The 13124-nt window shown below is 37.0% G+C and overlaps 1 protein-coding gene across 6 annotated transcripts in view; it reads right to left on the reverse strand.

Moving 5' to 3' along the window:
* Positions 1-11144, reverse strand: part of KIF6 (kinesin family member 6) — a 154855-nt gene extending 143711 nt beyond the window's left edge. For 4 of the 6 annotated variants that reach the window (XM_038132385.1, XM_038132382.1, XM_038132384.1 and 1 more), the window contains exons 1-3: positions 10722-11144; positions 9912-10018; positions 7782-7856 (exon numbers count right to left, since the gene is read on the reverse strand). In XM_038132385.1, coding sequence (XP_037988313.1) covers positions 7782-7856; positions 9912-10018; positions 10722-10937 — 398 coding nt within the window. In that variant the 5' untranslated portion in view covers positions 10938-11144. The remainder of the gene's footprint in view (positions 1-7781; positions 7857-9911; positions 10019-10721) is intronic. The other 2 variants (XM_038132387.1, XM_038132383.1) reach the window with 2 other exon arrangements.
* Between the last annotated feature and the right edge of the window lie 1980 nt (positions 11145-13124).

The raw sequence follows: 13124 nt of genomic DNA on the forward strand, positions 1-13124 counted from the left end.
CTCTCTGAAGGATGAATTTTGGCATGATTAAGAAGACATTTTGTTGAATAAGTATTCTCTTTACTGCTTCAAACAAAACATATTAAAGACCCATAATCCAAGGAGAAGCTTTGCAGAAAAGATCTTTCATGCACTTATACAACATTGTATAGCACGCTCTTCAGAAGTTCATGGACAACTTCCAGACAGATTAGCTAAAATACTGTTGGAGAAATGTGTCTCTAGAATATTTTACCAAAGTGACGATTGCCAGAGTTACTGAAGGGTCTTGTTTTTTTTTTTTATTAATACCAAGCTAGACCTAAAAGCATCTACTACAGAGAAAAAACACTCTTTGAAATACAATGCTAAAAATCTAGCATCTTCTCTAAATTTCTATATTTGTTTAATTCTATTATAGAATTGAGGGATCATTTTCATTATTCACTAAAACATGCAGGCATATAGCATATATTTGTAACACTTTGTGATAGACTTGCTTTCTATTAGAAAAGAATAATATATATTAAAAAGTCAGTTTCTAACAAGTTGTTGATTTGGCTTTGCTTGTACTGCTTATAACCACATATTCCATGTTTCTATCTGGAAAACATGGACCAACTTAAATGCAACAATGCATGAGCAGTAAGTCTGACTTGTTGTAGCTCATACCTGTGAACAATAAGATGCATTGAAAGGGGACAAATCTCATTGACCTGAACTTCTGCATATAAGGAAATCGCAAAGAAACCTGGCCAAGACTTGAAATTCTGTTAAGGTAAGATTTCTACAAAAAATATGACATTTCAGGGAAAACATGGACATGCAACAGGTCTGAAAAAAGTTGTATTTCAATCTCATTTAATATACTGAGCTGTCTTCATGGCTTATTAATGTGTGGAAGATCTGTCTCATGACTGCCAAGAAAGGCCCCAAAAAGGCAGTTGCTAATTCAAAGAGAGCAGAACTAAACAAACAGAATATCAATATTTCATATTTAACTAATGATACCAAAATATCAGGATTTACAGATTTTGTAGCATAAATTATAATTATGTCAACACTTGGTAAATATACATTTTAAAACTAAATATTTATTTTTGTGTTTCAGTGAAAATACATGTGGTCAAGTCATATGAAGTTTCACATATTAAAAAACTGAATGTAGGAAAAAGTAATGTTTGTTTGATATGTTGGAAATGTAAACATGCACATCAATGCAACCACATCTACATATGTTTACTGCACCTTGAGGTGGGTGGGATGATAAATGTTAGTCTTGTCTTTTTGACTGCTGTAAGAAAAGTTGATTTAAAGCAAAATATTGATGAAGAAACATCATAATTGCTTGCCAAGTATTATGAGCTCAAGAAATATTTATGCAATAAGAAAGTCTCCTTAGTAAAGTCAATATCATTAAACAACATAAAATTGTGCAAAAAGATTTTGCATGGTGGAAATTAATACAGAATGCATGGGAAAAAAGCAAATAACAGCATAAATTGCAGGCAAGCAACTCCCAAAGTATGAATAATTATTGTTTATTACATGCCTAAATCTTCTTTATTCTTTTATTCTGCATTATAATTTATCATCAAATTATATGTTCTCTTCAAGATGATTATAATTTAGAAAAGGATTAGATCTGTTCTTACATTTTACCCAAAGAATTTAATGCTTCTTTTCTGATCAAGTGCTGAAAACTTACTGTTGATTTTTAGCAACACATCAGCTTGTGCTTCACCTTACAGAGCTAAATAGCAACAAGTTTGAACAAAAAGAAAGCACCGAATACATCCTCTATGTTGCCTAGGATTTAAATCACACCTTTTCCAAGCAAAAGGTGGTTTGTGCACACAGCTGACTAACAAGGTTGATTTGATACCACTGCTAAATAAACCTAATCATATATTACGGCAGCAACATGAGGGGATAAATTACAAATGTTCAAGTTTTACCTCCAGCTATGACACAGAATACTAAAAAGTCTCCCCCAACAACAGTGTTTGAGACAGGAATTACAATACTTTAAGTGCTTTTTCTTACTAGAATACTAAGGGATACTTCCCTCAACTGGGAAAGAATTCTCTACCTGGAAAGTATTAAGTAAGACCATAATCCACAGCTTATTCAATTCAATGACCACCTTTCCAATATGTCACTGAGTTTTAGGGGAAACATTTGGTGCAGCAAATTTTTGCTGCTGTAAATGCTTGAACACAAGATTTACACTTATCTGCATGCATCAAAAGTACATCAAATACCTTAGAAACTCCCAACATACATTCTACAAATATTTTTTCCAATTAACATGGAATACTCTTAATTTTGGTACATCTCTTGTTTTGAAAAAGAGACATATAATAGAAAAACAGAAGGCTGAAGCAAATGTTCCCTATATATTTCACTTTCAGTAAAACATTAATACCACTTAATAACCCAAGTGGTGTTATACAAAAGCCTATGTAATGATGATTGCTCAAGAAAATCAGTTTTGGCTTCATGAAAATTAATTTATGACATGTGGTCTCTTCTGCACTTTGGACTTGAAGAAACTATCCATTATCAAGCATAGGACAATTTTTTACATGAATGGAAAGAAGAGCAATACCATGAGGTTTTTTTTCCCCCCTTTCCCCAAGTTTCTCACTGACTTATCAAGTAACTTGCATGTTCTAACATACTTGTAATTACTGGTGATTTCAAAACACACACAGTGAGATAGGAACTTTTAATTTGAAAATTCAGTTCAGACTCCTATTAAAATGAATGCTATTACAGACCTATCAACTGGCATTTCCAGTCACTCCACTGCATTTTCTCATTCCTGAAAGCTGTCTAATTCCTAAACATAGTGTGATACAGAAGTATAATTCATGGAAGCAATTCCATGTCAATTGAGAGATATGTTATGTTTACAACCACCTAACATTCCTTAAGTGAGAAATTCCTCAAGTGAGAGCTAGACAATTTATGGGTAGTTACTACAGTCCAAAATATCATTCAGTACTTTGTCCTTGAGTATCTGAGACAATATAAATAGTGGTAAAAGCCCAGTGACAGTAGACAGAGGTTGAAAGCAGACTGAGGCTGTTCTATTGTGGTTGGGTTTTCTGACTACATTTTGTTTTAATTTCCAGTGAAGATCATTTGTTCTATTTAAAGCTTACGGACACAGAACTTTTCATTTGTTTCTGTGCTCATTGTTAATGAGACTTTAGGGAGGCTTTTGCCTAAGAATAACCAAGAACTCTGCTTCCTCTGCTGCTGCACTGTTTTTGCTGAATCAAACAGAACACTTACCTTCAAAATTAGCAAAAAAAAAAAAAAGGAAAAGAAACTCTCCTCCTTGAGTTCCGTCCCCTCTCTTGGGCTCCCCAGAAGATGAAAAGTGCACTAAAGAAACTGGAATGAGCCTGCCAGAACCAACTGAATTCAGGCTGCAGCATGTCATGCACAAGAAGTCAAGTGAACTGTTTCCCATCAACCCAGCAAAGAGAAAGCCTTACATGTACCTAATTACCACCTTCTGCACTGGATCATTAGAGATGGACTCAAACTCCTCCCAGAGGTTTACACTGGTAAAACACAAAGCAGGGGTCACAGGTGGCAAGAGAAGAAACTCCAAGTGGGTATAAGGAAAATATTCTTCACAGTGAGAGTAGTTAAGCCTTGGAACAGGTTCCCAGCTGGATTGTGGGATTCCCATCTTTGGACATTTTTGCATCTCTATTGGACAAGGGCCTGAGAAACGTGACCTAGATTTCCTTAGAAGATTAGTCCAGATGACCTACAGAGATGCCTTCTTACTTATTTATTCTAATAGGTTGAAAAAGTTCAAAGTGTAAGTTTTGTACGAAGTTTATAATATGAATAAATAAAACAATGAAAACCCCTTATTAAGTAAGACTAAAATGACTTTTTTTTTTTCTTTATGCCTTTGCCAGATTTATGGAACAAATCTAAATTGGTAATGCCTCATCTTTAAAAAACAAAACTGACTTCCAAAGGTGCATGTAGCTGTTTCTAAGAAATTAGTGCAGGCAAGTTTCCTTAGAAATTTCAGTTTTCCTACAGAAACAAAAAGTAATATATTTTCTTGTTTTCACCAAGATCTTTAAATATATTTAGAATTTTACCATAAACACTATAACAGATAAGTGACACAAAAATATTCTGAATCAAAGCTGTCAAACTGTAACTTAAATTAAGCAACCTTCTTGAACAATTCTAAATTGCACAATTTACGTCAAAACAAACAAGCAACTAACAGTCATTTGAGAAGAAACATCAATGACCCTTCTCACTTTTTATTGCTTCATAATTGTATTCACTTTGAGAAAGAACAGCAAGCATTGCTAATTTCTCAATGTAGGGGAAATTTTAGGCTATATTTCTTTCAAGATGACATCTGAAACAATGTGTCCTTTTGCTCTATATAGATTCTACAGGTCCTTGTGAGGCTGGTGAGGCAGATCACTACTTTCAACATTGTGTGACAAATATATCCAGGTATAAAATGAATAACTGTTAATAAAAATGTTTTTCCTACATTTTCTGTAAGAATACACAGAAGAAAAAAAACCACAAAACGAGGTGAGAGTAAACTGAAGTAGTTTATATATTACAGATGTTAATTCTTAGGATAAATATAGCACATTAGAAGAAACCAGAACCTGCAGAAATGGGAGCAGCATCCCCAGGACCATCAGATTTTTCAAAAGATCACAGGTGATTGACATTAGGTTTATAAACAGCTAAGCTATTTCTTATTTGCACAAGACAACTGAAAAGAAAATATTTTCAAATATTATTCTTTAAAAAAACCAAGAAATCTAATACTGAAACACTGAGTTTTCAGTTCATATTAGAACTGAAAAATCAACTAATTCAAAACAGTTAACATTTTCTACTTAATTTCTGGTTGCATACATAATCATAATACTAATATTTGAAATATTTTGAGAGTAGCCTTGTTTAGCTGTGAGGCTAAAGCAATGTTTAGCCATTAGCAAACTTTTAAAGTAGGATTTTATTTATTTTCTCTGCTTCTGATACAATAACAGAATTATTTCTGCTTCTTAAACTCTGCATAAAAACATTATCAAGAATATATATTTAAAATTAGAAGGAAAAGAAACAATGTTAGAGATGACTCAAGGATAGAAAAAACTAATAAAGTTCAAGCAAGTCATATGCTTATAATGGTTTGCAGAGGCTGGCACTTTTGACTGAAGAAGCAAATTAAACAAACTAATGTCTGGTGCCTCTGAAACCACAGGCAAGATGACAATGTAACTGGACTCATAAAAAGAGAAGTAGTGGCCCAACATCAAAGAAAACCTACTTTAAAAGGAAAAAAAAATAAGAAAAAGAGAAAAGAAAGTTGCATCCAATTTCCATCCATCCAAGAACAAAATAAAAAGATTTTAGAATCCTGAGCATTGCCTTTCTGGTTTTAGTTTAAAACAATGCCCAAGATTTTTTTTTTTTCCCCTAAGCATTCAAGTCTCTAACTGAATTTTTCCAGGACTGTAAGAATGCATGACAAAGAACCTCAAAATGTTACTGAACTATTTCATTGATATTTTCCTGCTACTTTCTTTTCATTGGCAATACACACACAAAAACTGTTCCTTTAGTAGTAAAGTGACTCCAAAAACAGAAACGCATGTACTTACAACAGCTTTTTCATGCAAGAGAATATTGACTGTGAAAGAAAAAAATAATGACGGACATTTTGCTGTGAAAAACAGAGGTCTTCAAGAGAAATAGGGCAATTCTTATTCTTTCCACGATGGAAAAGAAAATGGTATCATTAAACACAGAGAGAAATACATTTCAGGCCCAGTTCAGGCCTCCATTATTCAAGGAACTTCATGACTGAATATATTTTGAAATTCATATTTTTGTCTACAAAGAGGTAAAGAATTAAGGAAATGGATAAGAAAAATGAACATACTTCAGTTATTGTCTACTCTATTATAAAAACACGAGTAAAATTATCAGTAACGACACAAACATAAAGCTTAACCTCATTATAATGCTCAGAGGCAATCTTGATTTCATTAAGAATGGTTTTATAAGTCAATTTCAGCATTAAAGACAAAGACTCAGCTATTTAGGGATAGCTGTTTGCCTAAACACCATTGATTTTAATAGCATTACTTTCAAGTACTTAAAAATATCTAAACCCTGAAACTAAAGCCTACAAAATGGAGAAAATTAATATATAAAACAAGTCTTATCAGCTAACACTGAAATGAAGGAGAAGAATAGCCCGTCTTGATTATTAGAGCACAGTATAGATGAACTGTTCAATTGGAAAACATTTCCATATTCTAGCAAAACACTCCAAAGGGAAAAAAAGTAGCCAGTTTGTTACTAGTTCATTTTGATATGCTGAGCTTTTGTTGAGGATAACTAAGTCCATAGTACAGAACAATGAAACTTTTAATGCTTCTCTTGCCAAACACACTCATTTTTGATAAAAACTGTTTTTCTGCAGTCAACATTAAACCCAGAAGTACTTAAAATTAGGTATATGAGTTAATGTGAAGCTGTATTTGATGATGTCAGATAAGCAAAGAAATATCTTTTGGATGAGAAAAAAAAAGTATTATTTTTAGTCTATTTAGCTTATTCTAATGAAATTTCAAATTCACTGGCTTTTCATTTTCACTGTCAATTACCTTTCTGCTTTGTGGGACTTTAGAGAAGAAAACAGGAGGAGTGGGGAGAAAGAAAATAAAATTATAAAGAGATCTATTTTTCTTCCTTGTAACAACTTGAGAAAGGCTCAGTGTCCAGCTGAAGTTGTTTGTTTTCCTACAGTGCTAAACACAGGACTGTGCAATAGATTGAGGAATAATTTGCAGAATCATGGCTTAAACCAACAGATGGGTCAGACAACGAACGAGAAAGAAGTTGGCACTTGAAGTAATACTTCCCAACTCACTACCAGTCTGGATTTTGAGCAGTAAGTTTGATAAACAAGCAAACACTAGGCAGAAATTCTGCTTCCTCCTGCATGGGATTTTCTCCCACACCAGTACAAACTTCAGGAACATAGACAGTAAACTAAGCAAAGAGAATGGCATAAAATTTATTTCCCATTGAAAAATCTACCTGTTTCAGAGTGGCATTCAATCCACTCATTGAATGCAGAAGTCTTCATCAGTCTTAAATATTTGCCTCTGCAAACTGTCAGATATGAGCATTGTTTGATTACGAAAATGGAAGAGGAAACAAAAACACAGTGCCAAAAGCACTGCCTTATAGTTAAAAGAAAAATGTTAAAACAACAATGACAATGTTAAAACAAAAATGTTAAACAACAACAACAAATGTAAACAACAACAATGTTAAAACAAAAATGACAGGACTTAGGGATATCACCACAAACATTAGTGAGAGTCCCTAGCTTAATGAAAATTATATGGGGGGGGGGAGATAAAATTTTCATTAGGTTTACCTCTACATTAAACTATATAGAAAATACTATTCTAAGGCAATGAAGTCAGCTTATATTACAGACAAAAATACGAATTGGGCATGGATTTCTATTGCTATACAACAAAAGAGTACCATTGCTATTTGAAGAGTCAAAAAAGGAACCTTAACATGCATAACATTCTCAGGGGATTGTATATCTCCTGGATTCAGACATGTCAGTATTTAGTAAATTAGAACATCAATTCACTTTTACAACAACAAGACAAAGACTTGACAGCTCTCCTTCAAGTAATACAACAAAAGCAGAAATAGTTTTTCCCTGGTTACATGCAGGATCAACAACATACCATTCTGCTACTGGTTTGGCAATGCTGTCAAAAATCACATCTTGTTTTGCCTCCTGATCAAAAATTTTCTGAAATCTGAAAATATTAAGCAAATAATAATTGCTTAGAATGTTAAAACAGTACTTGATTCATACATTTTTGTTTGTGTTCGAAATAGTCAATGTTTACATCATTAGGCTTACATAACTTAGTACAATGTTTTCCCTGTAGTCTTAACCACAGCTTGCTGTTGTGCTATTGTACATAAATAGGCTGTACACAGAGCTGCTTTGACAAGATCTGTACAATAAAATCCTCTGATAAAATGATGTGGCTTAGAAAAAAATAAACCGTATTTTAAATCTACCAAGAGAATTAGTGTTTGTAACTGGCACCACACTGAATCCTGGATAAATAGATTACACTATAACCAAATACAGCATCCCACCAGTACAGCCAGGCTCACATTTTTTCAAGCCATTTCCTTCATTCTGCTGCACAATTACTATAGGTCACAATGAGATATTTAATTAAGTATGTTTTGTCACTTTTTATATAAAAATATCTGCATGTTGTTTTACAGAATCAGAATTCTTGAGGTTGGAAGGGACCATTTGTTCCAATCCTCCTGCTGCCTCTGCATCATTTCTGCTTATGTGGATGGACTGTTCTTGAGCTTGGAGAAGGTGATCCTTGAAAATCAGCCAGTTTTCCTGGTCATCTCTCCAGGAATGTGTCTCAGAATTTTTTCAAGCAGATCCACGAACAAGCCAAAGTCTGCATTTATGAAGCCCAGGGTTGTGATCCTGCTTTTTGTCTTACTCCCTTCTCTCAGTATAATGAATTTCATTATCTCACGGCCACTGCAGTCAAAGCTACCTCTAGGCTTAATATCCTTCAACAGTTTGTCCATGTTTGCAAATATCCTGATTGGCTTAACTGTACGTTAGGAAGTTGTCATCCACACGTTCCAGCAGCCCCCCATAATGCTGGTGCCCTGCTGTGTTGCCCCCACTATTTGGAACTCTGTTCTGGCCCAGAACTTCCTAGGGTGTGTAGGAAGGCCTTAGGGACACCGGGTGTGTAGAAAAGCATTGTGCTGACCCATGCAGTGGGTACAGTATCACAGACAAATGCAATACACAAAACATGAAAGCATTTATTCTATCCTGCTAATCAGTCAAGTAACTCAAACATTTATGCTTGCATTGTCTTAAGGATAATAAGGCATAGGGTTTCTTAAAACGCATCTCTACAGAGTTTTTAATAAATTATAAAGTCAGACAAAAATGTCAGCATTCATTACATCAGGCTTGGGCATCTACAGACTAAGGTAGTGTTAGATATGAATCTATTTGGAGAGAGCAGCTCCTCTCTTTCCAAGCAGGTTACCTTAGCTGATGTAAAACTACATCAGTCTGAGCTGCAGTTGTTTATGTGGAGCTCTCTTTTTTAATAGCACAGAGAAACAAATTACTTGTTGTTTACTATAAAAAATGAAGCATAACTGAATTGGAAAAAGACAGTCTCGACCTCATCATAAGAGATGATATATCTAGCTTTATTCATCACCAAAATTTTAAAGTGTTGCCTCACTTTTTTGTTGAATTAATAAAAATGTTTGATATTGCTGTACTGATTTTAAGTTCCTAAAAAGTATTTACAGTCTCAAACCAAGGACTTATTTCTGTCAACAGTTTCTGGTTTTTGTTACTTTGCTTTGGCTATGTCTGAAACCCAGTTTCTAAACAGAATGTTTTACATCAAGACTTCTTTAGCCAGTCTGCAACAACTCATTAGATCACAAGATAACACACAGTCCTGATTCAGTCTTCATACACAAATTTAAAACAAAGCACAAAAATAGAAGAACTGATAAATGAATCTTTGAGATGAGATTTAAAAATGCATAGTGACTTGCAATGGACATAGAATAGTATGACAATTTTGTCCAATGCTATCAGACCTGTTGTGGTGAAGAGCATATCCTGAGGTATTCCTCTTGTTATGGGAGTTATATAAAAATAAATCCATTTATACCATAACTTAATTTTAAAGTTAGACTCTTTCTGATTCTATAGATCTGTATCACTACACAGAGTGTTGTCAATCACTAAAGGCAGAAGGTACAAAGATAAGGCTTCTACTCACTTGAACTTGTAGCTTTCTCGTTTATTATTGATGAATCCATCTGCTAAGTCACGTGGCACAGTAATCTCCAGACTGGGCAGAGGTTCCTCATTATCAACGGAATAACTCTAATATGGATACAAATGGATACAAATTCTCAGAATAACGTCATCAACAGAACAGCATCACCCTCAGATACACCACTCACCTAAGCTTAGCACCTGTAATTGTCTGGAGACAAACTTGTTACAAATTGCACTGAATACGCGAGCAGATCTCCCTTAACTACTACAAAACAAAACCAGCAGGCAACGGCATTATCCTGTCACCATGTAAACACTACAGTAACAGTTGAAACAACAGCACAGCCTCTTGGACATAATTTGCTTATAAACCACTTTAATACCTGTGATGTTATAAGAAAACAAAGCACGACCCCCGGTGCAAACCTCTCCAAAAAATCTGAAAGACTACATTGGGAAAGGCTACGACAGGACAAAGGCTGCGACGAGAGGAGCTGGTTTAAAACCAGAAGGCAATTAAGAGACCTAAATGCACGGTTCCTGAGGAACACTTTCATTATCTTTATTATCCCTTGGGAGGGCAGCTGTACACTGGAGCAACACGCTCCCCTCCCTTGCTCAGAGCGCTGCTGAACTGCACAAACCCAGGGACGCGTGTCAAGCGCTTTCCTGCGGAGCCTTTCTGTAATAGTGGCTGAGAAAGTTCCTCAGCCACTCCCGCAACAGCTACAGCCTAAACTCCTCTACTTCGTGGTTTTATGAACTTCCTAAGGCTTCGGACAGCAGCAGCTTCTCGCCGCACACCCACCCGCCTACCAGCCTTTCCGCTCCCGCGCCGCTTGAAGAGCATGGGCTCCGCTCCGCTGCCCGCACCTGAGCGGGGAACGAGGGTCCCCGGGAAGCCCTTGGCTCTGTCCGGCATCCCCACCGCACCCCCGGGGCACAGCTCCCAGCCTACCCCCGCCTGCTGCCGCCTGCCCAGCGGCTTCACCCGCGCGTACACCCGGATCGTTTCCTTCACCATCGCCGCCGCCGGGCCCCGGCAACGGTAACCGGGCACGGCCGGCGGGCACGCGCCGCCCTCACACGGCCCCCGGCAGCGCGGAGCGGCCCTCACAGGGACCCCGGCCCTCACACGGGCCCCGGGAGCGGCTCCCGACCCTCACACGGCCCCCGGAGCGCGGAGCGGCCGGGCTCTGCTTGCCCCAGGTGACCGCCTGCCCGGCCCGTCGTGCTGGGTCCCCGCGGGCGGAGCTTCGCGGCTGCGAGCGAAGGGAGTTCGCACGCACTGCCCGGCCCAAAGGTGCGGGGGGCGTGCGGAGCGCTGCGGGCATTCCCCGCCTGATCTTTTGTGCCGCAGCTGTTTGTCCGCAGGGATGTCCCGGCTCAGCCCACCTGTGTCAGGCTCAAGAGAAGGTCTTCTGCCTTTATGCAGTTGAAACACCGTGGAGAGAAATAGCAAGATTACAGGCACTGAGGACATCAACTCCTCAATTCTAACGTAAAAATGGTTGTGAAAAAAAGCAAAACAATTTCTAGTGGGAAAAGATGTTATCTTGCTACGAGAGCTAAACTTAGAAAGCAGTACCCCATTATTCTGTGGAGTGGTTACTGAAGAGCCACACAAGCAACATGATTGTATTTTGGCCTTAGTTTTGGTGGGATATAGAGGCAGGGATCAGATTACAGTGATTGCAAGCACACTAACTTAAATTAAGTGGAAAATCAGGGACTTGATTATGGAAGAGGATAGAAATTTCTCTAACTCAGATCTGGTAAAAATATGTTAAACTTGTATCCTGAATAGGAAAAATTGTAGGGAAAAGGTTTTCTCTCTCAGCTGAGCAAATAACTGTCTCAGAAACTGTATGAGGCATAAGTAGTGAGCCTTCAGGGAATAAAATAGAAAAAGGCTGATCACCATCTAAAGTCAAGTGCAAAAAGTCAAAAGGGTAAAAATGAAAACAAATGGAAAATATTACTTGGCGATTAAATAAAGAGTGAAGGAAAAACAGGACATTGCAATGGGGTAATGGAATAAGCAGTAATTATCTTTACGGCATTGCTCCAAAATTATGAAAAAAGTTTGTCTCTTGTCAGTAAGGATGGGGATGTTGAAGGTGATGTTCAAAGCAGAAGTGACTACAGGTAGCAAAAAAACTGCAGCCAAGAAGGAAGCAGAATGTGCAATGTTCAATGAATTTAGACTAAGATCAGGATTTGGGAGGGAAGCATAAATAATTACAGTTCCAGAACTCTGAAAGTATTGTGATGTTTGATTGAAGTTTCGGGAACTGAAATGTTAGTTTGTGTGTTTGGAATTGAAACGATGCAGGACAATACACTCTTTTGTATTTCTAGACAGAAAACTGCACATTTAATAGTCAGCTGTGTTATTTAGCAGCTTAGTTAGATTGTGAATTAGTTGGGCATCAGACATTATAATATTGCAGTTAATTGTGAGGAAAGCCATTTTGTGTCTGCTCATGTTCAGTAGCTGGAGTATGGAGCTGGGTGAATGACATTATTGCTTCGGAGGCCAAGCCTACTCTGCAAATGGTTTAGGTGCCTTTCTTCAGCCTGAAGCCTGAGCTGTAAACTCTGAGCCAGTGGCACAGTGAAGACATATTTTTTTATTATACGATAGTCTGAATATGCTATGGCACAGAGAAGCCAATGAGCCAGTTTAGACTCAAGCTGCTTCCAGAATAAAAGAATGGCCTTTCAAGAAACGCCTGAAGGTGACAGCTAACTAAAAATGTACAGGTCTAGAGATTATATCTTATGCTGGAGGCATGAAAGGTTTTGATTTGCTGTAAGTTTACTGTGTGAGATCCTCTTTCTATATTCCCTGTGAAATCACCTTGTACTTGAGGAATTTTCAGTATTTGTGTTCATGTTAAACTTCAAGGATGTGTCAACTTTCTTCAGATGCAGGATTTGAGCAAGTGCACCACACAACACAAGCAATCTATAGACTTGAAATAAATATATGACTGTATAACTTACAGGATCTGGCAATTCCATGATTTAAAAATGTCAGCCATTGCCTTCTGAAGTAATTGAGCATCAAAATGAATCTTCTGCCTTTACCGTTGTCATTTTCTTCCATTTAGAAAATCTTATCAGTCATAATATATACAGGACCTGGCAATTCAAGGACTTGTGCTCCATTATGTCACTTAGCAACTTACTATGCTTCCAAATAAAC

Source organism: Motacilla alba, chromosome 3, assembly GCF_015832195.1.
Source record: "Motacilla alba alba isolate MOTALB_02 chromosome 3, Motacilla_alba_V1.0_pri, whole genome shotgun sequence".
NCBI classification, from domain to species: Eukaryota; Metazoa; Chordata; class Aves; order Passeriformes; family Motacillidae; genus Motacilla; species Motacilla alba.